Source organism: Perissodus microlepis, chromosome 11 (assembly GCF_051167445.1).
Source record: "Perissodus microlepis isolate ML-2025 ecotype Zambia chromosome 11, ASM5116744v1, whole genome shotgun sequence".
NCBI classification, from domain to species: Eukaryota; Metazoa; Chordata; class Actinopteri; order Cichliformes; family Cichlidae; genus Perissodus; species Perissodus microlepis.
In genome coordinates, this window is record NC_140471.1 from 17,776,417 (window position 1) to 17,804,021 (window position 27,605).

The window sequence follows — 27,605 nt, forward strand, 5'->3', positions numbered from 1 at the left end:
CTTTCATGTCAAAGCTTGTTTCAAAATACCCCGGTCTAGTAGTAGTTGTCATAAGTTGTCAAAGTACCAAAGATCATACAGTATATCATAAAAAGGAAAGTTTCCCTCCAACAAATATACACGTATTTGTGCTTTTGTAGAGCATCTTTGAATTATAACACACCTCTCATAAAACGTTTATGTCTAATTGTGAATCATGTTTCGTAAATATATGTTTTATTAAATGTATTTTTTTCAGAATGTATTTTTACCCAAAGATAGATTACTATGCAATACTTTTAGTAGCCTAGACTATTTGGGATCAAACAGAGCGACGTACAATGAATGAAAATGCGTTTGTTATTCTTGCTTGCCTTAAAATGTGAACTCTCTGTTTTTCTTTTTCTTTTTCACAGCGACTGTGAGACAGTAGTTGGAAACTGAGCAATTTTGAAAATAAAATACTAAACAGTACAAATAACTGAAGCAACGTCAGAAAAAACATGTTTATTGCTGTTTATCATGTGAGAAGATTAAGCAAAGCAAGTTACTAGATCATTTTGTAATTGACCGAGTTAAATGAAATTTAAAGAAAGCCAAGTGAAAGTTAAACTATAAAAACATTAGATCTTGCAGTATCATTAAGAACTTTCCCCCACATATCATGCATCGACATCAACAGTACAGTTTGCATTAGCATGTATTCATAACAGAAGCCACCACAGGCGTCTTTGCAGTTGATAATGGCTGTTCAGCTAGATGATAACCTTTGAAACAGGAGACTTGCGAGACATGAGCCTGAAAGATTAAGATGTCTGTGGGACATCTTTGAAGAAGTCAAAGGTTGCCGTACAGTTGATTCTGCAAGAATTTTGAGTAAAACTTTATTCAGTTTTAATCTAAAATGATTCTTAAATAATTAGCTTTTTTGTTTTTTTCCAAACACAACAAAACAAACTGAATTAACTTTAAATAAATCAAAGTCTACGTAGCAGGGATTTGTTTCAAAAAAAGTTCATCCATATAAATAATTCAAGTTCCTTACACTAACCTTGGCATTGTTATCAAGCATAACAAAATAAATTACTTTAGAGAAAGTATAACATTTTTAACAGATTAAGTAATAATCTGCGATGGAATCAGTCTGGATGTTGTAATGTTATTTAATGAAAAAAGTCTTAAATTTGGTTGATTTGGATTTTGTCATTCACTGCAACACCACTAACCTCAGGGTTGAAAGGGGATGGTCGTCTCCTGTTACTGTATCAAACAACATAGAAATGGAAGCAGGCTGTTCAAACATAAAGAAATAAAACACATTGGTATGTCATTTAAAGAAAAATTGCATGAATAAAACTCACTCCTTTGGGTATGGACAGCGTGGTTTGGACACAGCTCCACAGGTTACATTGCTGCTGTTTTTACTATGGGGGTTAAAGAAAATAACATGTTAGTTTATGACTGTTTTTACTATGACATTATGGCGGTTGTCGTACTGCTATGAATACTTACGTATAGGCAACACTGATGTTCGCAGTGCAGTCTTGGCGTCTGCAGAATGTATAAACATTTTTTTAAATATTACTTAATGTGTGTATGTATATTTCTTTTATATAGGGAAATTTTAAAAATTATATAAAAACAAACAAGAAGACTACAAATACTACCTTGAAAATCGGCTCCAAAATGACTTCCTATAGAATGAAAATAATAATAATAATAATAAGAAGAAGACAAGACACAGGAAAGATTTCAATTCAGTTCAAGTCACTTCAATTCAGTTATTATTTAAACAGTGCAAAATCACAGGAACAGTTGCTTCTAGGCACTTTACATTGCACAGTAGAGACCTAAAATAGAGCAAGCACTTGGCAACAGAGGAAAAAGGAAAAACTCTCTTTTAACAGGAAGAAACAGCTGGCAGAACTAGGCTCAGGGAGGGGCAGCCATCTGCTGCAACAGGTTGGGGGTGCGGGGAGGAAAACATTGTGGAAGAGAGCCAGATATTAATAATAACTAATAATTAAATATAGTGTGGCATATAAACATAAAGCGAGTGAAAAAAGGTCAACGAAAAAGAAGTCCTGTTGGTCTATTGCAGCTTAATTAGGGAAGGATTCAGGGTCATCTAATCCCACTCTAACAATATGCTTTATTAAAATGGAAACTTTTAAGACTAATCTTAAAAGTAGGAAGAGTATCTTCTTAATCCAAACTGGGAGCTGATTCCACATAAGAGGAGCCTGAAAGCTGAAGACTCTGCCTCTCATTCTACTTTAAAATATACTAGGTACCACAAGTAAGCCCACAGTCTGAGAGCAAAGTGCTCTCTTGGGGTTATACGGTACTATGAGGTTTTTCAGATAAGATGGGGCCTAATTCTTCAAGGCCGTGTATGTCATGAGAAGGAGTTTAAGTTTAATTCTGGAATTAACAGGGAGGTGATGAAGAGAGGCCAAAAGGGGAGAAATATGCCCTCTCTTTCTAGTCTCTGTCAGTACTCTTGCTGCAACATTTTGGATCAAGTGAAGGCTTTTCAGGGAGCCCAATTGCAATGAATTACAGTAGTCCATCCTAAAACGTAATGCCATCCAGATTAAGCATCTGATTAGATACAATATTTCTAAATAGTTTAGGGCCGTGTTCAATAACCTCAGTTTTATCTGAATTTCAATGCAGGTGGTTAGAGGCCATATAGGTCTTTAGGACATTTCTGCAGTTTTACTTAAGAAAAAGAAGGAGAAACAACTTTAAGAGTAAAAAATTGTACAATCTAAATCCAACAGCACCTGGGCTTCCTCTCATGTTGCCATGCCATGCGATCCTCTTCTTTTCTATTAAGAGTACAATCAACAGGATATTTCCAGTTAAGCATTCATATCAGGGTTACAAATGATGGCTTTCTTTTTTTGTTTTCCTTACCGTGAAAATCGACTCCAAATGGACCTCCTATTTTGAAAGCAAAGCATTGTTAGTTGGTTTGTTTTACTGTATTTCTTCAGTTTGCAGAACACTGATGATATACCTTTTTTCTGGCCTTGGTGGTCTGTCTCTGTCATCTGTGTATCTCCTAAATATTTTGTGAGACAATTAGGAGTCAGTTTTTTTTAAATGCAAGGCACAGTCTATACACAATACATCACATGAGTTACTTTATTTCATTATATGATACAATGAAGAGACCAGTCACAAAGGAATCCTTCAAAATGGTTACCTGGATAATCTATCCCAAAGTGATCTTCTGTGAAATTACAGGGAGAAATATTTACAGGGTTGTTTTGGTGGAGACGTTAAAAAAGAAAAAAATAACAGTTATTAACAAATTAGCGACATTTTTCACACATTCTTTTACAAATATTAGCTCAAACATCACATTTATAGACATCAGGTTTATAAAACAACCATTGCAACCATCAACTTTTTTTTTTATCATGTTGCTCATAAAGCTCATTCGACCATCTCAACTTCATTTTTCTGTGTCAGATATGATATGACTGATAAAACTTATTTATATTTAATTAATATGGATATGTTGTTGAAGCAGGCTCTGGATGCTTTTAGATTCTTTTGAATCATTTTAGAACATCTTTAAAGTGCGAACTCCTGTATTCAGTTGTGATGAGAGGTCTTGACTCATGACTGAATTATGTCATCATTATTCACTTTTTATGTTAAAATAACTTGCCTTTTTTCTGGTCGAGGTGGTGGTTTCCGTGATTCATCTGTGTGTTTCCTATATTTGGTTGGAGGAGAAAAAAAACATTTTCAACTTCAGAGTCAACACATTGTAACATCGTTACACAGACAGCTGCAATCAATATCAGAAATATGATATGATATAAATTAATGTTATATTTCCTCAACCTTTTCCTCCAGATGAACACTGCAAACACTGCAGCTAAGGTGATTATGATGAGAGCCACAAATGAGACTGGAAAGGCCACTGGAGCAGCACTTGTAAACTGGTACATCAGTGATCCTGGTGATGTAGATACATTTGAGGTTAATAAACACAGTTCAACAGATAAATACTTCGATAACATATAGAGTAGAGATAAAGTGTGTCTGCTAACCCTTCACATTTAAGCTGACTGTGTGGGCTTGTTCCCTGTTACGCCAAAAGATAGCGTTACAGGTGAGGTTTCTGACTCCATCTCCTTCAGTAACAATAAAAGTGATTGTGGAAGTTGTCTGCCAGGTGCCTCGTGACATCATGATCTCTGAGACCTCACTGGTGAGGTGAGAGACACTCCATGAGAACACCGGAGGATGTGATGAACATGTGTGTGTAACAGAACACGAAACAGTTATAGTTGAACCAGCATCAACTTCTTTTGGAACGGGGGTCATCAATGGTTTTTCTGGAGAAGCTGAGCATGACAAACACAAAGAAGATTATACTTGATACTTAGAAAGCAATGTGTTTGTCACATTTCAGTGATCTACAGTGGGACTCCAAACCTTTCATGATAATAAATACACAGCTGTTGTTGAATGTATGTGTCTCATGTCCTTTCTCTGCATAGAAACAGAAGGGTCCGTTGTCAAAGGGCTTGATGCCATCAATCTCCAGTGAGCAGTTTCCCTCATTTAGATTTCCTAACATTTTGGTTCGGCCCTTAAAATGGTCAATTACATAGCTTTGGCCATTATGGAATACAATGTCTCCGCTTTTTTTGGACCAGATGCCACGGGTCATCGGTTCATCCTCTTTGTACTGGAAACTGCAGGGAATCACCACACAGGAGCGCGTCAAGGCACTAAATCTTAAAGGAACGTCGGCAGGCAAAGCAGAGGTTGCTGTAATGGGAAAAATGTTAGATGCTGGTTTAAATTAATCCTCTTGAGATGTGACATGATGAAAACAAAAAGAGTTTGAGAGTGCTGACAAGTGCACTTACTGTAATTTTCAAATGGATCTCTCTCATATTCTGGGAAAATGATAACAACCAATTAATAACAATTCAACATCTGGAGGAGTATTTTTGTTTTTTTGGAAAGTTAGATGAAAGTAGGTCTCATATGTAAGGTGTAAGCCATAAGCCTATTAGTTCAGATTTATAGAAACAGTTATAAGACTTATAAAGTGTTATAAAAATTGTTGGTCCCTGGGCAATAATGGAGACAATCTTTTAAATCTAGATGGAGGCAGGTTTTATACTTTTCTTTCTAGTTTTCTCTTTACAAATGTTTTGTGGCACTTTTCATCCATCTAGCAATCCTTCAATTTTCTTCTGCTGATCCAATTTACGCTCATAGGGTGAAAAGTGGGGTACACCCCGGACAAGTTGCCCATCTATTACAGGTCTGGCACTTTAATGCACATGTAAAATGTCTTTCTGGATACATTATCTAAAAGTTTTGTATTTCTCCCTCTTTTCCCTTCTCAGTGACTTCCAGCTTATGACTCAGCTATATGTTCATATATAATGCCCAAATCAAACACGCTAGCTTTAATTCTAGTCAAGCTAATGGCTTCCTCTTCTGCTTGTGTATGTGCTAACCTGAGCTAATTGGCGGCTGGCTTTATTTTTTTTTACCAATCTAACAAAATCAGTTTTCCAACAGAAAGCTAATAGGTATATTTTGTAAAGTATCAAACAATCAGGAGGGCGACATGTAGGAACTCACGTTTTACAGTAAGAGTTGCAGATGTTGAGAACTCCCCACTAATAAACTGAGCAGTGCAAGTCAAAAATTTACCATCATCACTTAGGGAGGGAATAAAAGTTAGATTTGACACTATAGTGTATGTATTGTTGGGAGTCTGTTTGGTGTTTAATGAACTTTGCATGTTGTTGTAGTTCCAGATGACACTTGGTGTGTTTTTCCTGCACTTAAAGATCACAGAACAAGTGACATTCTTCGCCATGCCCTCTGTTAACTCCCCTGGTGGTTCATTCATAGTGATTTCCTGAAATGGACCTGAGCAAAAAAGTTAGAGTGAAGCTTAATGATAGCAATTGTTGTTTAATTCAAGTAAAACCTCCCATTAAACTTACATTCAACATTGAGTGGAATTTCCTTGGTGGCTTTCTGACCCCCAGAGTAGCTAACAGTACAAGCCACACTCTGGTGCTCTTCCTTTACTTCCCAAACTTGTTCTACTCTCCTTTCCCAAATCCCATCAGATACCAGTGTGTCCGTGATCCGGTCTTTTCCAGGTATACCATTTAGGGTTACGGTTGGGGGAGCAAAAATACATGCGTGGCGCACATTGCAGGACACAGTGCCCTGCTCTCCCACTCTGGGAGTACCAATAATATTTAGCTCTGGTTCTGGTGCATGTTCTGTGAATAAGAAATATTTAAGAGCTATAGTGATACAGTAACTTCTGAGTTCTATGTTCCAGAAATATGAATGTTTACATAATTGTAGTATTTGTTTAACAGCCAGTTTGTGGGAATTAAATGCATTGGTTATTCTGTTATACTGAATATTTTACTGCACATTTGTTAGTTTGTTTTTTTTTATAGAAAAGCAACAAACCAACAAAATAAATTTTAAATGACTGAATGTAGTGACAAGTGAAGTCCTGACTCAAGCTTTCTGTAATCATTTTTTGGATTTAAGCTGAAGTGACTGTAAATGGGAGTTCAATGACACTTACCTGAAACAATAAGTTCAGTAGATCCATCATAAAATGAGTGACCTACAGTGTGGTAGGAAGTAATTGCGTTCTTATCTATCCATGGATAAAGTCGGTCATGGTTGTGGGACATCTCCAGCCTTTCAATCTTAAGACTACAGTTCTGCTCCACCACTGATCCAATTAAACTAGTTCGACCATCAAACTTACTAATAACATTCCCTCCTTGTTTGAATACAGCTGGAAATCCATTGATTTGGTACAAGTACCACATCACTTGAAGGTCATTAGGCTGTGAGTTTTTGTAGGAGAATTTACATGGAATGATGAGACACGATCCCTTCAACCCAGTTATGGTGCTTGGAGCAGTGAAAGACCAACCCCGATTGAGTATGTTTCCTGCAAAAAAATTAGAAAAAAAAAAAACTTTTGAAGAACTATTTAATCTTAAAAATAAATCTTAACAGACAAAACAGACATGGACGTAGCTGCCATGGCCAGAGAAGAAAGAGAAGAGGTAGCAGAAGCAGCAAGATGAATAAGCTGTAAAGTTATGGGGAACTGAAAAGCTGCTTAAAAGCACATTGTAAATAAAGACTTTGCAATCACATTGCCGAATGACGGTCATTCCTACCACACTAACAACATTCATTTTTTTCTGGTATATATCTACTCTAATAACTTTTCGTCTGTCTGTCTGAGCTTTTAAATGAAGATAATTACTATTTGCACTTACTCTTTACCCGCAGCCTGATGCTCACTTCTTGTGTTTGCCCCCCCTTGAATTTTGCAAAGCAGGTAACAGATCTCCCGTTGTCGCTGGGTGAAGATTTAAATGACAGTATGGAGATAGTCTTCCACTGAGTCTCCCCCGGTACCTTTTCTGTATTAGTGGATGCTGCCACACTGCCATAGTTCCATGTGAGAGTTGGTGTATTCTTGTGACATGTGTATAAGGCAGTGCATGTTACTTTGCTATCATACCCTTCAAGAAATTCATCTGATGTAGAGCTTATATTCAATGGCGAAATGGAGCCTGAGATATAAATGGAAAATGTTACATTTTCATGTCACATTAAATTCAGTACATGAAATATATTGCACATTGAATATATTACATGGTACTCACATTCAGCATTCAGTGGAATCGACCTTTCGGCACTCTGACCCGCAGGGTAGTTAACAGCACAACTTACACTCTGGTGCTCTTCTTCTACTGTCCAAGTTTGAACTATTTTCCTTTCCCAAATCCCTTCAGATACCAGACTGTCCATGTTCTGATCAATTCCAGGTAAACCCTTTAGGGTTAAGGTTGGGGGAGCAGAGAAACATGTATGCTGCACACTGCAGGACACAGTGCCCTGCTCTCCCACTCTGAGGATACCAATAATGCTCAACTGTGGTTCTGGTGCATGTTCTGTTAATTCAAAGCAAAAATTGAGAGCTACAGCAACACAGCAACTTTTGAGTCATTTGCAGGAAGTAATAACTGCAATTAAACAAACTTAGTTAAAAGTGATAGGGAAGAAAAAAATACAGATAGCTGAAAATAAATATTTCTTCACATTATTTTATGTGTCTCTCTTAATGGTTTGATATAAGTATTGTAGTTTTAAGTGTTATTGAAATACATTTATTGGGTTTAGACAACACTGTGCCAGGAAAAAGCTAAAGATTCTAACTACAATTTATATGCTGAGGCAAATCATTGCAAATTATACATGCACAAAACTAAAATACAGATAAATAATAAATAAAAAATTAATCAGAGAGGACTCAGTTTGTCATGGTAAGGGTTTCTTTCTGTAGTAACTTGGATGTCTATCAATGGAATTAAAGTTGAATTGAAGAAATTAATGAATGCTTACCTGAAACAATAAGTTCAGTAGATCCATCATAAAATGAGTGACCTTTGGTGTGGTAGGAAGCAATTGTGTTCTTATCTATCCATGGATAAAGTTGGTTATGGTTGTCTGACATCTCCAGCCTTTCAATCTTAAGACTACAGTTCTTCTCAGTTACTGATCCAGTCAAGCTTGTTCGACCATTAAACTTTCTAATAACTGTCCCTTCTTGGTTGTATACAGCTGGGTATTCGTTCCTCTGATACAAGTACCATATAACTTGAAGGTCTTTAGGCTGAGAGTTTTTGTAGGAGAATTTGCATGGAATGGTGAGACATGACCCTTTTAACCCAGTTATGGTGGCTGGAGCAGTGAAGGACCAACCCAGATTCAGTATGTTTCCTGCAAAAGAGAAGAAGCTTTTGAAGCACTTTTGATCTTAACAAAAAATAAATAAATATTGGCAGCCACCAGTGCTACCCCCTGCCTCCTGTTGCAGGTATGGTATAAATTTGAAAACCCCAGGTGATTTTCCAAAAGTTGTCCTGTGAACTTAAACCAGATGACTTAATTCTTGAGTTATTGCATTCTCAAACTCAAGTGCCCTCAATGGTGGAGCAACAACAATACCCTCAGCCTTTTATGCCTAACGCTTAAAAAGGGCTCACACTCTGTTTGAAATGAAATGAACTTGAGACAAAACTAGTGATGGGTCAGTCGCGAACAAAATGGCTCTTAGAGCCGGCTCTTTGACGTGAACGACGCGAGCCGTCTCCTTATCGCGAGCCGTGGGTTTTTTTTTCTTTCTCTCACCCTCTCTCTCGCACTTTTTTCCCGCTTCACTTCGCATGCGAGCCTTGTGCTTTGCGCTGGGCAGAGGGGGGAGGGGCAGTAGTGACACTCAGTAGCACAGGAACAGAGCGGAGGGAGGGAGAGACAGAGAAAGAGAGCCAGGGACAACAACGTCACATTAGAAAGGTATAGTAATCATCCACAACTATTTTCAGTTGCAGATGATAAAGGATTCATAAAGTTTATTCATGCAGGTCCATATGACAGAGAATATGCATGTTCTTTTTGTTTTCATATTATAATTTATATTTAATTGTGTTGTGGTTTGCAGTGTTTTGTGTTGTTTCACTTTAAATTTGTAAAGGGAAAAAAATGAAAATTTAAATAGTTAAAAGTTGAAATGTGAATAGTTGATTTTTGTATTAAATGATTTATTTATTACATTTTATGTGGAGTGAATAAAAAAAAGTATATTTACGGTGGCCCCTACAGACAAAGCACGTACAAACTTCAAATCACGTACAAACTCCAAAACACGTAAAAACACGTACAAACTCCAAAACACGTAAAAACTCCAAAACACGTAAAAACTCAGAAGCACATAAAAACTCAAAACACGTACAAAAGACAACAGAAGTGCTCCAGGATGCTAGTGTGCAGTGTTGAACTTTTGTTACCTAGTGGCTACACAAGCCAGCAAGTACCAACGACCGGATTTGGTGTATGGTAATAACAGGTAAATGAACTTTTTTTTTTTTTTTTTAATTATTTGACTATATATGAATGCTTGTGTATAAATACACAAACAATACACATATGCTTTCATGCTTTCAATTGTGTAATTTAAGTGATCTGGGTAGCTCTGTTTTGGAAGTTCAGTTCATGCTAGAAATTTGTTTTGGAGTTTGTACGTGTTTTGTCTCTAGGGGCCACCGCATATATTTATATATAAACATATATAAATAAAACCACTTTTTTTTTTACATTAGTAATTTCTTTTGTGCATAATTTTATATTATTGTTAATAATAAATTAATTAAAACAACAAAACAACCCGAAGAGCCAGTTCGGAGCCGAAAGAGCCGGCTCTTTTTAGTGAGCCGAACCGAAAGAGCCGGTTCTCTAAAAAGAGCTGGAAATCCCATCACTAGACAAAACATCTCTTTGCAACTTTGAGGAATAATAACGGAAAAACATTTGTGATCACATTATTACAACCCAAGTGCATCTGGAGTTAATCTGGGAAACATGATGGAAGTTTTCTTTTCATGCATCTCAAAGACAGAGAACAATATTAGCCTCCATTATTTGTATTTGTATCTCTAAATGTTCCATGTCATTTTACTTCTGTTTTGGTCTCCACCACTGCTGAAGAAACTATTTGATTACTTATGTGCTGAATGGCACATTGTATACACTGCCTTATTTGCTTCTGCTGACATTGCCAGGACTTGCACATTACTCCCTCTAACCCTGAAAATCTTACAATTCAGTCTCTGCATCAGGTCTAGTATCATAATAGATGCAAGTCCTCTGTCAGTCATTGTATTTCTGTAATATGTCTTGATGCATGCTCAATCATCCAGGTAAGTAAATCCCCTAAAGTTGATTCTGTTTACCTGGACATAGCATCTTTAGTGGGAGAAACGTTTTGTCACTCATCCAAGTGACTTCTTCAGTCTCAGATGACTGCAGGTTTCCCCAATCTTATAAACATAACATTTGCATAATGACTGAAACTAGCACCACTCCATGAACAATCGGCTGGGAGGTCAGTTCCTTGATCATTAATATGTAAATTCCCCTGACCATTGATCCACAACCACTGATCAAAGCTCATTGGTCAAAGACCACTAATCAATGACCATGAGCAGTGTTGGGGAGTAACGGAATACATGTACCGACGTTATATATTTAACCCTTTAAGACCTACCATAGAACCAAGTCCGCCAGAGCTTACTTTATATTTTTACATGCTGTAGTGCCATTTTGCGGAGCATTTCAAGTTGCTATACATCAATACAACCATCCATCCATCCATCCGCTTCCGCTTATCCTTTTCAGGGTCGCGGGGGGTGCTGGAACCTATCCCAGCTGTCATAGGGCGAGAGGCGGGGTACACCCTGGACAGGTCGCCAGTCTGTCGCAGGGCCAACACACAGGGACAGACAACCATTCGCACTCACATTCACTCGCACATTCACACCTAGTGGCAATTTGGATTAATCAATTAACCTATCCCCACAAGCTGCATGTCTTTGGACGGTGGGAGGAAGCCGGTGTACCCGGAGGGAACCCACACAAACACGGGGAGAACATGCAAACTCCACACAGAAAGACCCCGGCCTGATGGTGGAATTGAACTCAGGACCTTCTTGCTGTGCGGCAACAGTGCTAACCACCGTGCCCAGCACGGTGGCACGGTGGGGCAGCATTATAGCCCAAATTTTAATAATATGTTTGCATTAAGTCCATAGTAACTACATAACATGTAAAAAAGTGCAATAAACTACAAAAAAATTGTAAATCGTTTTTTGTTTTGTTCTTTTACATATATTTCTACTTAGAGGAATTTAAGAGGTTTATCCCTCAAAACTTTAAATACAAAAAAGTTGCAAAAAATAGTTTACAACAACAGGAAATTTATTTTGAGTGTCTTCATAGTTTTATTTTTGAGATACACCAATTTTTATATACTGCAGAAAAAAAAAATCCTATAATGCAAATTTGCAAAGAAAACAGCATGTGCATCAAAATAAACTATTTAAAGCAGTGCAACTTAAGGTCTAAGCATCCCACAAACTATTCAGAAAAGCATAAAGTCAAACATGACTTTTAAAAACACCAAGTAAAGGCTTATAAGGCCTGCAAGTAAAAAACTACATTTCCCGCAAAAATCATCACTTCCGGTTTCGATAGTTCGTGTTTTGCGATAGTTCGCGTTGACGTCTATTTCAATGTAGGAAGTGTTACGAACAGCTGATCGGATCGGCAAAGCGTGTTTCTGGAATATCATGTTTTTGTTGCAGCAAGTGCTTTTTATGCAATTTTTGCAAAGCTATGTGGAAAGAAACTGTGACCTAGGACAAGCTGAGGGCATAAGATGTAAGTACAACTCCTCCGGTTTCCTATGCAAAAAAAATTATTGCCCTAGCTTACGTGGTTCCGGTTCTACAGGGATTTAAAAATAGTTACGCAAAACAGAGTGTGCCCGCTCCGACCGGCTTTAAAGGGTTAAAATACAAAATATGAGTAACTGTATTCCGTTACAGTTACCGTTTACAAAGCTGGTAATCAGAATACAGTTACTTTGTTGAAATAAATAAGATAAGATAAGATAAGATAAAACTTTATTAATCCCTCGGGTGGGTTCCTCTGGGAAATTCGGTTCCAAATAAGCACAGCACCGACAGAAGTTATAGAGTTACAGAATATTATATATATATATATATATATATATATATATATATATATATACACACACATATATAAATACAAAGACATATATAGATAAAAATATACAAAGGGGATAAATAGAATAAATAGGAATAAAATAAAAATAAAAATACAAGTGGATTGCACATTTCAAGTATGGAGTCTATTGCACCGTTGACTATTAACAAAAAGTATTGCACAAAAGGTAATTGCACAGTGAGGTGAAGAGGCACTACAGCTTAGTTGTTCCCCCCTCCTTTGTCCTCCTGTTTCCCCTCCCTCTCCCCTCCAGAGAGGAGTTAAACAGTTTGATGGCGTGTGGGACAAAGGAGTTTTTAAGTCTGTTGGTTCTTGTCTTGGGGAGAAGCAACCTGTCACTGAACAGGCTCTTCTGGTTGTTTATGGCCGTGTGCAGAGGATGCCCAGCATTGTCCATAATGTCCAGCAGTTTCTTTAGTGTCCTTTTCTCTGCCACTGTCACCAGAGTGTCCAGCTTCATGCCGACCACAGAGCCAGCCTTCCTGATCAGTTTTTCCAGCCTGGATGAGTCCTTCTTTGCTGTGCTGCTCCCCCAGCACACCACAGCATAGAAAAGTACTCCAGCAACCACCGACTGGTAAAACATCCTCAGGAGCTTCCTGCAGATGTTAAAAGACCTCAGCCTCCTGAGGAAGTACAGTCGGCTTTGGGCTTTTTTATACAGGTGCTCTGTGTTGCATGACCAGTCCAGTTTGTTGTCCACCCACAGCCCGAGGTGCTTGTACTTGTTGACCACCTCCACCTCCTCCCCTTCTATCTGAACCGGCAGTGGACCTGCTCTGGACCTCCCAAAGTCCATAACCAGTTCCTTAGTCTTTGAGGTGTTGAGTTGCAGGTGGTTTGTGTGACTCCATGCGACAAAGTTCCTCACCAGACTTCTGTACTCCTCTTCCTGATCATCCCAGATACACCCCATGATGGCTGTGTCGTCTGCAAACTTCTGAATGTGGCATAATTCAGAGTTGTAGCAGAAGTCAGAGGTGTACAGGGTGAAGGACAGGGACAGCACAGTTCCCTGTGGTGCTCCTGTGCTGCTGACCACAGTGTCAGACGTGATGTCCTTCAGCCTGACGTACTGTGGCCTGTCGGTGAGGTAGTCGGAGATCCAAGCGACCAGGCAGGGGTCCACCTCCATCCTGTTCAGTTTTTCCTGAAGCAGACAGGGCCGGATGGTATTAAAGGCACTGGAAAAGTCAAGAAACAGGATCCTGACCGTGCCTTTTCCCCCATCCAGGTGTGAGTGGGCTCTATGCAGGAGGTACAGGATGGCATCCTCCACTCCGACACCCGCCTTGTAGGCGAACTGTAGTGGGTCCTGGGCATGTTGTACCTGTGGTCGGAGGAGGTTGAGGAAGAGCCGCTCTAGAGTCTTCATAAGATGTGACGTCAGTGCCACCGGTCGGAAGTCATTCAGCTCATTGGGCCGGATTACACGGAGGTCTTTTCCTGTTTCATATATTAGCCTGTACCCTCTCTATTTTTGGTAATTCCACACCAGTGGAAACCAAAACAAAGCAAGCATTTAGAGGCTCTAATGCCTGTGTCTCAATCTCGTGGCCCATGTCACCTCTACTTGCGGCCCGCATAATGACGTGAAGAAATATATATATATATTTTTTTTTTCATTATTACTCAGCGCGGGGGCGATTCAAACTCCTCGACCAGTACAGAAACAGAAGCTAACAGCATGGACGCGCTAGCAAATGCAGTTACGGCGGTACAAGCCTCTATCGACTCATTTCAGGAGGAGAACCGGGCATCTATTGCTTCTCTGCATTCAATCCTGAGTGGGTACGGCCAACGAATTACCGACATGGAAGAAGGAACGAATGAGGTTGACAAGAGACTGAGCAGCATGGAGACCTCCCAATCCTCGCTAGTTAAAGAGAAAGAGGCTTTAAGAGAGAAGGTGGCGTACTTGGAAAACTAAACCAGACGGCAGTATATATGCATTGTGGGGATACCAGAGAATACGGAGGGCCCACGACCAACGGAATTCATTGCCAAATGTGCTTGGGGAGAACAACTTCGAGAGGCCGCCATCAGTGGATAGAGCCCACAGAAGTTTGGCTCCTAAACCAGCAGATGGTGACAACAGATCACGTCCGTTCATTGTCAAACTCCACCATTTCCAAACCAGAGAGCTGATCCTACGCCTCGCCAGACAGAAGGGCCCGCTCCTATTCAACGGATCGAGATTCCACATATTTCCTGACTACAGCCCAGAACAGCTCAACAAACGACGTGCAGCCTTCTCAGAGTCCAAAAGGAAGGTCCACACTGCAAAGGTCAAGTTCGGTCTCTTCTACCCAGCCACTCTGCAGTTCACACACAACGGGAAACGCTTGAGGTTTCCCGAAACCCGCAGTGGCGCTGGCCTACATTAATAATAATATCCCTGTTGATGGCAGCTGGATCCACTCTTACTGGCTGATTCAGACTTTGTGAAGTTCATTACAGAACAAATAGATTTTTTTCTACAGGTAAATAGGACAGATGGCATCTCAGCTTCGACCCTCTGGGAGACCCTTAAAGCGTATCTCCGGGGACAATTTATCTCTCATTCTGCATATATGAGGACGAAGAAGTATAGGAAGATTGAGGAGTTATCCTTAGAAATCAAGACCCTGGACGGACTCATATCTGGCTGATTTGATTAAGAGGAGAGTGGCCTTACAAACTGAAATTGATCTATTAACTACTACCCAAGCAGAGAAGCTCATTTTGAAATCCCGTAGTAGATTGTACGAAGAGGGAGATAAACCATTCAAATTATTAGCTAGCCAGCTCCGCCAAAAAGCAGCATCTCGTGTTATTTCACAACTCATCTTATCAGATGGCTCATCAACTGAGGATCATCAAGCTATTAACAACTATTTTAGAGAGTTTTATGCTAAATTATATTCCTGAGATTCAGCACCAGCTCAAAATAAGTTCAACACTTTTTTTTCCAATCTGAATATTCCTATAATTGACTCTGACTGGAAAGAACAATTGGAACAAAGTCTGACGCTGGAAGAAATTAAAAATGCAATAACGTCCCTTCAGAGTGGAAAAGCCCCTGGTCCAGACGGGTTTCCAACTGATTTTTATAATCAATTAATTAATCAATTAATTAATTAATCCTTTGTCCCTCTTTGGGGGGAAACTCCCACTGGGTTTAAATCTGGGACTCTCCACCATTTGACCTTAGAACTGAAGAAGCTTCTCGGATGAGAGGTGAAACGTCTTCAAGCAACTCAAAGAAGTCCAGATGCTTTTCTTTCCAAGCTCCTTAGACTATTCAGAATATTCTACTCTCATTGAGTAACGTAACAGAATACGTTACAAAATGAAAGACCGTGGAGTCCTTGAGGTAGCTCTTCTGTGTGACGAGCCACTGAAGAAGTCACAAAACGTTCCTCCCACTGAAAAGGCTACGTCCAGATGAACAGAATCAACTTTTGGGGGTTTCTGAGATATGCATTCGAGTATTCATGAATGGTTAAAAAATGCTTAATTGCTGATAATGACTGCAGGCACCACTGGAAAACTTGGTCATCTGCCTATTATTATTGTCATTATTATGAAATACATTTCAAAAGCATATATGTAAACTATGATTAGGTAATATCACTTTTATTGCAGATGTAGTTTGTGAGAGAAAACAAATGCAGGACAATCCTATAAATGCTGTAAGAGTTTTGGGTGTATGGTTAGCTGTTACATTTAATAAATTTAATTTAATAAATATTTGTACTTACTCTTTACCCGCAGAGTGATGGTTGCTCGTCGTGTCTGACCTCCAGCGAAACGTGCATAACATATCAGCGATCTTCCATCATCATTGGCTGATGCTGTAAATGTCAGTGTGGAGACAGTCCTCCACAGAGCCCCCCCTGATAACTTGCTAGTATCAGAGGAGGCTGGCATATTACCATAATTCCATGTCAGAGTTGGAATATTTCGATAGCATGTGTATGAAACAGTGCAAGTTACTGTACTTTGATCTCTCTCCAGAAATTCATATGATGCAGAGCTGACAGTCAGCCCTGAAATGGAGCCTGGGATACAATTAAAAATGGTTAAATATCAAAGATGGCATAGGATAAAATGCAATTTACTTTCACCACTTACAATTTGAGGTTAAGGTTTTAGATGCTGATGCAGAGCGACCACCACGGTGTTCCACATAGCACTCCACAATTTGATATTCTTTCTCTATGAACAGAGTGGTTGTCACCATAGTTTTGGATCTTCCATTAGATAGACGGCTATGAGTTAGACGTTCATTTCGCAGGGGGATGTTGAGCCTCAGACTTGGGGGATAAGTGGGACAAGTGTGGTAAACACTGCATTGCACTGTTACAGACTGCCCAACCACCGTGTTTCCAAAGATCTCGATAACCGGTGGATCTGCTGTGCCTTAAATCATAAAATGTGAAGATTTACATAATCATATAACAACATAGTGATCAATTTATAGTGAAATCTTAAATTATTTACCTACCCACTACTTCAACTGTTACAGTTGTGTCATAGAAAGGGTAGGTTCTCCATCCAACATTTTCAGGATCCACCCAGGGATAAAGCTTCTGACTGTGATCAGCCAAGGTCACTGGGTCAATCAACAGACTACATGTCCGATGGTGTGAAGAAGTATATACACGTGTTCTTCCTTTAAATATGTCCAACACATCATTCCAGTTCCAGTAGTCATATACTATTGGATATCCTCTGCTCACATACTGATACCACACTACACGATCTGGTCTTCTAGGTGGATACTGATAGTAATCATAACTGCAAGGGATAACAAGACAGGAACCCAACAATCCTTTGATATTTCTTGGCATTGTTACCTGCCAAGCACTGGAGCTGCACAAAATATATCCTGCAAGAGAATCATGACGCAATGAGAGAAACTGAAATATAAAACACACACAAACACACGAGTATATATATATATATATATTGAAATGACCATACCTAGGCTATAGATGCACAGGAAAAATGGTCCAGACCCAGACATCTTGTTAATGATATAGCATTCCTGAAACAAATATATGAAATTAAAACTTACTAAAACCTTGACATTTTATGATGTTTTTATTACAATATGATGACATCAGTCAGTTACGTTGTCTTTGTGAAGTCATAGGGTATCATATTGAAAAAATAAAATGTGTGTTGTGCTACTCTCTCCACGTTCTGTCATGTGACATATTACTTGACGTGGTTTCTTGAAAAAAAAAACCTTTCAAGGTCAACTTTGACCTTGGGCACTAACAATGAAGATCAAGATCAAATGCTTAGCCAATACACGTACTCATGACCCCTTAGGCTTAGTATTTCTTGATATATTTGAAGACAATCCATAAGATATTACATGTATTATAAAGTCTTTACTACTTTTTACGTTTGGTGTTACCTTGATCTTGACCATCACTTGATTTTCACCAAAATTAAGTATAATATAATATTAAGGGATTGATCTCTATTATATTATGGTCCCATCCCTACTACTGTATGCATCGGGGTACAGTGGTGTCTTCGAGTAATATATAAACGGTACTGTTACAGAGTTTTTCCAGACTGTAGTAGGTATAGCATTGTTTTCTAGGGTCACTTAAACAAAAAAAGAGTTTTAATAGGTTTTAAGAGGGTAATACTTGGAAAGCATTATGGATATAGTCAGCACCCAACCCACTTTCTTACTGACTGAAAGACTATTAAACCAGAACAGGTTTTCACGCCAGAAAAAAGGTAATTATTATATATATAAACAATCCTACGGGAAAATTTTTTTCTTTATATAACATTAATCCCCCCCGCACCCCCATTTGTAAAATGGAGAAGTGGAGAATGCTACATTTTAAAACTACAATTCTTTTTCTGAACAAATTTTGTCTAATAAAAAAACATCTGTTGATATTACTTCAGCAAAAAGAAAAAAAATATAGTGATTTACTTACCAACACAGATGAATAGTCATGAAGATACAAGTAACACTAAAAATGCAGCTTTTTAAGCACCCAGTGTGGGCGGAGGGTATGATTTTCCACCCACAAGTGGGGAAAAGCTCTAAAACCTAATGGTGTGTGTCAGCTTGAATAAACTATTAAAGTTGTGGTTATTTTCTTAACAAAACAACAGAATTTAAAAAGCGTTTAATTTTAATTTAAAAAAGCACAACTGAATAATTACAGTTACTATCACTTTGTTCTCTTTCTCACTGACCTTCTTGTGATAAAAGGTTTTTAAAATCAATTGTGCAAATGTGCAGTTAGAAAAACATTAACTCTTTTAATTTTCTTGCTCATAAATACATATGACCAGAACCCAAAATGTCCCTTTGTGTGATAAGTGTGATTTACGCGATAAGTGTAACTTATAAGTAATTTATAAGTTACACTTTTAAACTCTTCAGGGTGATAAGTATGACTTGTCTTTGTGAAACTTGTCAGTCCAACTTCTTGAGTAACTTGAGGAACTTCTCATAATTGTTGGAGGAAGTGGCTAATTTTATGCTTGCACTGAAGGAACTGAGAGAGATCATAAATTTTTAGAAGTCAGTTTTGTTTTCTTTGTGCAGATGCATGGTGGTGCTGGTGTTTGTGGTTGTGGTGGGGTGTGGTGGGGTGGGGGTGGGTGAACCTTACATTTGTTAGTTATCTTGTCATAACACTGCCCAGAGTAAGACAAAAAAAAAAAATTAAATACTATCCTAACTGTTAGACAAATATAGTACTGGAGCCAGCAGCTGTTTAGTTTAGCTTAACTTAGTTTGGAAATTGTTGGGGGGGGGGGGGGATAGTTGATACAATCTGCATTTTAATCTCTAAGATTTGATTCTAATTTTAACATTCACTCCTCTCTTAGACTGTTTGATTCATTCTTTGACATTTTCACCAAGGCATTCAGTGTCTCTTGTTTCAGCCAACTGTTGTTTATTAATTTTCTCTATGCTCCCTTCTATGTGCACATTAAAAGAATTATAAAATCTAGGTAATTTAATATGAAATCATGGTGAAATTACATCATATATACAAAAGCAGTGATGATTTAAAAAGGGACTCCCTCAGCCAAACCCTGGGGCCAAACAAAACAGCATTCAAGTCAGTTAAAAAAAGGTTCATGTTGATTTATTCAGCCAAAACATGAGTAGCATTTTTACAAATATTATTTTGCAGAATTATGGATACAAGCATTTGTTACACCAAACAACATAAATTACAGGATTATAGTAATTAATGGACAGAAGACATCATCACAAGAAACATGCATGAGAAATCCCAAGGACAAGTGATCATAAAGAGTGCACATAGATTTGTTTTATACTTATTTAAATTTATTAGGACATTAATTGCTTTTTTTTGTTTGTTTTTCAGATGTTTCCATAGATGTTGAGGTCTGCGGTATTAATGTAGTCATCACCTTCATCAGGGTCCTGTGAGAGATGAAGTTTGTTAGTGTCACAGATATTGATAGCATCAGTGAACTTAATTATGAGGAACATATGGATGGCAAATTAACAATACCTCTTTGTAATTGTAAGATTTGGGCTGGCTAAGAGCCATTAGCAACAGCAGCAATACAAAGGAGACATAGGAAAAATAACATTAGAACAATGCAAATGAATGCCTGCAGTTTACCACATGGTTAATTCAGGGGGAGGAAGATGAGTACCTTTTGGGAGATGGGAAACGAGGTTTTGTGACTTTCTGGTTATCACAGGATTTCGAATTCACATTGTTTGGACTGCACAACAATTAGACAGTCAGAAAAACAAATACAATAGACAAATTCTTCTTTAAGAACTTAGAGCATATTTACCTATGACCAAAATCTACTATGTCCCCTTTAGGCCTTCTGTTGAAAAATACAAATAAATTATATATATACGTAATATATAAATACCGCTTATAAAAGAAGCTGACAAGGCTGGCCACTATAAATGTTTTTTTCACACCCTACCTTGAAAATCTGCTCCAAATAGACCTTGTACGCAAAAAAGAGGAAGAGAAACAGGCATATGTTTTAAGAAACATAAATAGAAGTGTAGATTTGATCAAAAATGAGAAAAGGCTTCGGACTTTGCACAGAAATGCAAATTACAGTGAGGCCAAACATCTGCAGCATTTTACAGAACTGTGGAAGGGGTTGTACAGAACTACACACTAAGAATATCTACTGCATTCAGAGAACTAAAGTTCATTAGAATTACTCTTGCCTTTGATCCGAACGAGATGGTCCTGCTCCAGAACGAATCCTGGAGATTCCACGAATTAAATTATTCGTTAATTCAGTTAACAGTTACAATACCACATGAAAAAGAAATATGGTTAAGTGTTTATCCTCTTTGATATTTACATTATTTTTAGATAATTTAAATATTGTGGTTGAAAGGAACATGTTATATATTGCTACATATTTTTACATATTTTCTTTCTTCAAAATTATGATTTTTATTTTTATTTTGTCCCCTGTACTAGACATAAAGTTCATTCTGCATGCCAAACACTCACCTCAACCTGGGTTGTTAAGTCATGTCACCCATGGCACTAACAATGACCATGGATGGTATGACAGAGGGCTGAGTGAGGCAGAAGAAGAGTCATCCTAGTCATCCAGATGAGGTGGTGGAAGGACAAATAACAGAGCAAAAAGATAAAAGCTCAGATAGCGACATACAGCTTCTAAGGAGGGACAAAATGATGACACCTGATGTCCATTATTGATAAGAAGTATTATTACTCTGAAGTGGTGGGATTTTGTTTCTCAGCTACCACAGAGGTTGCCTCTATGAAGGGAATCAACCATCTGTGGCCTTAGCGGGGGTGTAATGTGTGAATTTGCATTCAGAGGTCTACATTAAACCATGTTTTACTATAGATGCTGGGTGCAATTATATTGTTCCTAAACAAAAGCTAATATGTCTTGCTCTGAGGTTTCACCTTCCTGCTATAATGTTTGGCCTTTCTCTGCCTCATTTCATTAAAGCTCCAAGTTTGACTCCCCTTCCACAATTTTGAGTAAAATCCTTTTGACTTTGTTGACTTTGTTTTAGCAACAGAATCATAATATCTGCAAAAATGGTCCTTTACATAGAGGTCTCAGGCTCATGTCCTCCACAGATGACAAAAGTGGATCTTTGGGTCTTAGGAGGATGACTTACTCAGGAATGTGGCATGCGTTTGTTTCTCTTTGTAACGTACTAATGAGCTAAGCAAATGTGATTTTATATGACAAAAATGCAAGACGCATTAAGCCTTTAAAAAAAAACAACACTGGAGGGTAAGGGCAGCTGGTTTTTTCCTCTATTTCCTCTCCAACAAATACTATTTTCTCACCTGCGAGACATCCTCGACAGCCGATTCCACATGCTAAAAATTGGGGAAAACTACATTATGATAATGAAAGAATACATTTGAAATAATTTAAAATCACTGTGTTGTTTTTTTACCTGCCATCTCGACTTTGAAGCTCTTCAATGCGTTTCCTTTAACAAAAAAAGTTGTTTATTAAGAAGCATGCAAATTAAGATGCTGTGCACAAAAAGTTAAATTCCATAATTGTTTTAAATTAAAACTGAAGACATGCCTTATAAATATAAAATACTTATTTTTCCTCAAGGTGTTTTGCCTATCAGATATTTGCTGTCAGTTAAGATCGGTGACATTGTATTACTCACTTGTATTTTTTAGTCATGAAAATGTAGACGAGTACAAAGGCCACAGTGGTACCAATCCCCACCACAGAGGGAATGATGATGTGATTATAGTTCTCTACACCTGAAAAAAAATAGAAGTCGTGTTAGTGCCCTTCTTTTTTGCTGCAACAGTAGAAATGAGACTAAACCTAGTTTTATTTTTAAAGCAGAGTATAACTTCTATTCAACATTACAAAATTCAACAACTAATTAAAAATATGTCACGTTTTACATGGAGTGTGAAAGTTTCAGGTGATGTTTGCCCTCCATTAAATTCAGCAGTGCAGGTTATCTCGCTGTTGTCATCCTTCTCCTCAGGAATAACTGTCAGGGTGGACTGTGTCTCCCAGTTTCCATGTTTAATATCTTTATGATGCACAATGACCTTTGTACTATCCAGATTCCATGTGAGTTTAGGAACATGAGTGGGGCAGGTGTGGATGACTGAACAGGTGACAGTGTAGGGCTCTCCTTGAGTGGCTGTCTTTGGTTTAATCACTGTAGGCTTTGGAGGCTCAGCTGAAAATGAAAAAGTCAGACATAAAGTAAGAGGCAAAATGATTTAACAGAAAACTGGTATAGATGTTTGAAGTCATGGAAAGTTGGTGACATACTGAGCATGTTCAACTCAACGCAGTCTTCAACAAAGGAGAACTTGTCCTTGGTGGGGTCATTGTTTTCTGTTCGCACTAGTTCAACCCGGAAACAGAAAGGGCCGTTGTCATGATCTTTAACTTCAGTTATTTCTAAGGTGCAGTTCTTCTGACCCAGCTCTCCCACCAGCCTTGTTCGGCCCTTAAAGCTGTCCTTAATCAGTGTATAATCCTCTTGATAGATGTTGATTTTTTTGTCATTTTTTTCATGCCAGATTCCTCTGAGTCTGGACGTGGGAAGGTTTCCTCCAGTATGGGAGAATGAACATGGTACCACAACACAGGATCCAACCAGAGCGTCGATGCTTTTTACAACAGTGGCCTTCCATTCATCACTGGACACGGAGCTACAGATGGCTGAAAGAGAATTTTGAAAATAACAAGGAAATTATTTAATTATACATATTAAGCGTAAAGAGACTGGAAATAAATAGCTGACCAGTGATGTTACCTGCAAAAAGCAGACAGAATTCCATCATAATTTTCTGCTTGGCCATTCTTCTCTGATGTTGGGATGTTTGATTGACACTAAAGAAATCAAAACACTACATTTTACCATCATAACCAAAATAAACCACAGCTGTCAAAGTGAATGTTCAAACAGCATTAATGCAAATAGACATTTATTTATAATTATTCATACCAATTTTTATCTGACAAATACGAGCCATCACAGTAGAAAAAAGGGATTTCCCCTCTGTGTAATGTAAATAAAGTATATTTCACAAATAAATAATGGCATTATTTTAGTAAAAGTATCATATATTGCTTATATGTATGTGTGTAATTTAAACAAATGGGTAAAACAGACAATACCAAAAATACAGCCATGGAACAAAACCTTCAAGCAACACTAGAGGGCGTACCCTTCATTATTTAGAATCCAATGTTAAAATTTAATTTCATTTTTTAAATACATTTCTGAATGGAAGAATAGAATGTCAGTCTTGTGTAGATTTGAAAAATAAAAGATATTGTGTATCACTCTTTGTGCCAGTTAGCTATTTTAATTTTGTGCACATACTCATCCAAGTCAGAGTTTTCTTTTTAATTTTCTCTTAAAAACTTTTGCAGGATGGCTGCGGTTTCTTTTGGATCACTATCATGTTAGACATTTTTTTCTGAAGCGTCTTGAGACTGACATTAATGTTCCACTCAACATTTGGGAATACAACATTTCAATAGTACTGACAACTATGAATGCCATGTCTTCGCATAATGCCTCTCCTATCGAGTTTTCACCTGAGGTTGAAAACCCCAAGCAGTGACTGACAAACGTGTTAGCAAACATAGTGGATATTTCACTTTCTAGCCAAGCAATTTTCTGCTGTTCATTAGGCTTCTTTTTATGTTCATTTTAAATTAGTTTTTCTTTTTTGGTCTTAATAGTGTTAAGGTTAATCAATTTTGATTACACACAATATACACTAATATTTAACTTTCTAAATAATTTTTAACATTTTTGTGACACAGTAGTGTAGTCATATTTATTGTATAATGTTTATACACTCTGCTGTACTGCATATGTTATCACTACAATTACCCCAAATCTTTAAGAAAACCCCCCAAAACAAAAACCAACCCCATAACAGCTAAGGTGCATTATTTTGATTTCAAAGGTATGATAAAACCTATAAAATGAACACAAAAATCTACTGAATCTTTATCAAATCTATGTACTAGTGTCACCACATACAGGTGTATAATATTGTAAGGGATGACTTTTTTTTCACTTACCTGATAAAGCTGCTGCCTGGCTGATCTGAGACGCAACATTCACTCAGTACTCTTTCTTGAGAATAATGATGAGCTAATCTGGTCTGATGATGATTAGCACTGGATTCCCTGTCAAATGGAAAAAAGGGGAAAAGAAAAGAAGAAGAAACCAAACGACCAGAATAGAAAACAAAGTCAGTTTATTTCTCTATGTAGAAAAAAAACCCTGAAAGCAGATATCGAGGTGGTAGCAACAGATTTGTCTGTGCAGATTGCTGGGAGGGGTCTCTGTTGTTCTGTGTCTTCCATATTTGGGTGCATTTTGTTTTACTATTAGATACTCTGACCTAGATACCCACTCTGACCTCTGGGGGCAACACAAAAAACTGCAGGCTAATTGAAACATGGTCAAAATGCACTCATACAGTCACTATAGAAAATAATCAATTCAGACAGAGTTCAGAAAGGGTGCCTAACAGGTGTATTCAATAAAGATTTAAAGTTGTCCAGTCAGAGAAAATGTGCCCAAACAAAGGTCCAGAATATTCTACTGTTTCACGTGCATTATGATTCAATGCAGTATATTTTGAGGTTGAATAGTAGTAATCGTGGAATCCATGTCTTTATTTATTCAACATCTGGCTGCCAAGTCAAAGAAAGAAACTACAATTCAATAACAATTTAAATAACATTTATCATTTAATTTATATGAACTGGAGGGTTCTTTGATAAAATGATAATAATAATAATAATAATAATAATAATAATAATAATGTACCTTTTGCATTCAACAGTAAAATGTAGAACTTTTGAGAAAGTTGTCTTCAAATAAATCACTTGATAAACAAAACATAAGGAAAAGTTGTAGTTTCAGTTTCCCTCTTTACTTCTTTTTCCTCAACTAAACTTCAAATGTAACAATCTCACAAAAACATTTAACCTCCTATATCACTTACTACTTCAGAATTCCTTGTCTCGTCTCTTCGATGGCACTTCGACTCTGAAGGAATGACTTGATTCGCTGGGTAGCGTCATGTGTGATAAGTACAAAATGTGACTGTTCTGTGGCTTTAATGTGGATGTGTGCTTGCATTGACTACCGTAAAGACAGCAAAGCTGTGCAGGATGAAATAACCTTACCGTAATAATAAAAAAAGATGTGCAGAGTAAAACTGGATCAAAATCTCATAATAAGTCAGTTTATGGATCTGCCTGTTGGTGACTTAAGGCTTAGAATTTCTCACAGTTTTTTCTCCATTTGTGCATTGTGTTGTTTAGAAGGTGATGATCACAAATCCCAAGGGCTTGGCAACTGATTGTCAAACATCAGCAACACTCACTCTTGTTGTAAAGAACAAAAACATTGATGCCGTTTGTAGGAGCCATATGAGTTGTTCCTTTTTGACTAAGTGGGTTGGTTTAAATGGACTCACTGTATTGGTGCATGGGTGTGGGGCGTGTCTCATGGGTGTGGTAGATGATAAATGTGGTTGCACTCACCTGTTCACAGCACCTGATGTTGATGAGCAGAACGGTAGGGTGAGCATGAGGCAAAACTTTCTGTTGACTGCAGCTTCAGCGCAGCTTGAATTATTTTGATGTGTTTTGACTGGAACTTGATGGTTTATGTATATTTGTGCACTAACTGATGCCATAGGCCAAAATGTAAGTTGGCATTGTAATTAGTGCAGTTATTGGTGAGTTGCAGTTATTTGTTTGTGCAATCTGTGCATTTGTTTAATAGTTAATCCCATGTGCTGATTTATATATTGGACAGTTGCATGTGGAATAAAAGGAGCAAATGGTACAGAAGTGTATTTTATGCGTTTATTGTTGCGCGTCATCTGTGTCCTCATGTTTAGCCTGCCACGGCCATAGGTTGGAGGAGCCGCAACACCGTTGTCTCTCTACTTCTGTTAATATCCTTGTGAAAAGAAAAAGCCACTGTGCAAACAAATTTTTTTCAAAAGATGAATGAAATGCACACTACATGATGAATGAATGAATGAAAAAAACGGAGAAAATAAACAGATTGTGATCATCAATAACACTTTAGCCCAGTCTGGGTCTTATTTTTCTCTCTTTCTCTTCCCTGTCAGTGGTAAACGTTTCTTCATACAGGTGCTCCTCCCCAGCGTCTCCATATGTTTGCCTGATATTCACATTCACATATTCAATGATCAGCTGGTTAACTCACCTGCTCCTCATAAATCATAAATTCCACTATTTAAGCACACTTCCTGTCACCATCAGTGTTGGGCAAGTTACTTTGAAAAAGTACTTAGCCACACAAATTATGTGTGCAACTCCAAAAAAATAATTTGTCCACTATAAGACACAGGAGAACATCACAAGCCTGATACCTGCACGCCTGACAGCAGGAGGTGTATCACTCCTCCTGTTTTTTTTCACCGGGAGACATCGTTTACACTGCAGTCTGCCTGTAGTAGCTTTTTGGCAGGAACTGTGACATTGACCAGTCACCTCATTGTTCTGACACACAAAACAAAACTATTGACTACACTACACAGTAGATACACACGAAACATCACAAATCTCTCACATCTCAAAGGCCTCTCTTTCATTCTCTCACTGCCATCACTCCTAAAACCTCCCCCTCTTCCTAAACAACCAAATTCCATGTTGCCACATAATTTGTTGATTGGTCGACATGGTACATTTTTCCACCAATAGGAAAGGGGTGTTTTTTTTTCTCTTTTCTTCTCTTTTCCTTTTGTTCACAAGCAGAGTGTTTGCAAGCACTGTCGCTAGACTGTGAACGATAGTATTCAGGAAAAAGCATTGAGTATATTTTTTTTTTTATCATGACTCTGGTTTTACATGGCCTATCACCACAATTTAAAACT

General features: G+C 37.9%; 2 protein-coding genes across 3 annotated transcripts; both read right to left on the reverse strand.

Moving 5' to 3' along the window:
* Positions 1 to 490: 490 nt before the first annotated feature.
* On the reverse strand, positions 491 to 17,705 carry LOC146377505 (uncharacterized). The gene is made up of 24 exons (XM_084944633.1): positions 17,647 to 17,705; positions 17,168 to 17,551; positions 16,795 to 17,082; positions 16,422 to 16,721; positions 8,437 to 8,814; positions 7,698 to 7,985; positions 7,305 to 7,604; positions 6,590 to 6,967; positions 5,982 to 6,269; positions 5,611 to 5,904; positions 4,881 to 4,910; positions 4,441 to 4,779; positions 4,053 to 4,349; positions 3,844 to 3,958; positions 3,665 to 3,712; positions 3,194 to 3,220; positions 3,005 to 3,049; positions 2,902 to 2,928; positions 2,769 to 2,813; positions 1,647 to 1,673; positions 1,492 to 1,530; positions 1,341 to 1,403; positions 1,206 to 1,239; positions 491 to 840 (listed from the first exon to the last, which is right to left on the reverse strand). The coding sequence occupies exons 1-24, from the start codon at positions 17,687 to 17,689 to the stop codon at positions 817 to 819; spliced, it is 4,101 nt and encodes a 1,366-aa protein (XP_084800759.1). The 5' UTR covers positions 17,690 to 17,705; the 3' UTR covers positions 491 to 816.
* A 2,081-nt stretch (positions 17,706 to 19,786) lies between these two features.
* On the reverse strand, positions 19,787 to 25,787 carry LOC146377506 (myelin-associated glycoprotein-like). 2 transcript variants are annotated; one of them, XM_084944888.1, is made up of 14 exons: positions 25,695 to 25,787; positions 24,760 to 24,867; positions 23,474 to 23,550; positions 22,984 to 23,379; positions 22,595 to 22,888; positions 22,352 to 22,451; positions 22,124 to 22,159; positions 22,011 to 22,043; positions 20,891 to 20,929; positions 20,635 to 20,658; positions 20,494 to 20,529; positions 20,347 to 20,418; positions 20,199 to 20,226; positions 19,787 to 20,107 (listed from the first exon to the last, which is right to left on the reverse strand). In XM_084944888.1, the coding sequence occupies exons 3-14, from the start codon at positions 23,517 to 23,519 to the stop codon at positions 20,045 to 20,047; spliced, it is 1,167 nt and encodes a 388-aa protein (XP_084801014.1). In that variant the 5' UTR covers positions 23,520 to 23,550; positions 24,760 to 24,867; positions 25,695 to 25,787; the 3' UTR covers positions 19,787 to 20,044. The 2 variants fall into 2 exon arrangements, with proteins under 2 accessions (XP_084801014.1, XP_084801015.1); XM_084944889.1 differs by lacking the exon at positions 25,695 to 25,787 and adding an exon at positions 25,517 to 25,629.
* Between the last annotated feature and the right edge of the window lie 1,818 nt (positions 25,788 to 27,605).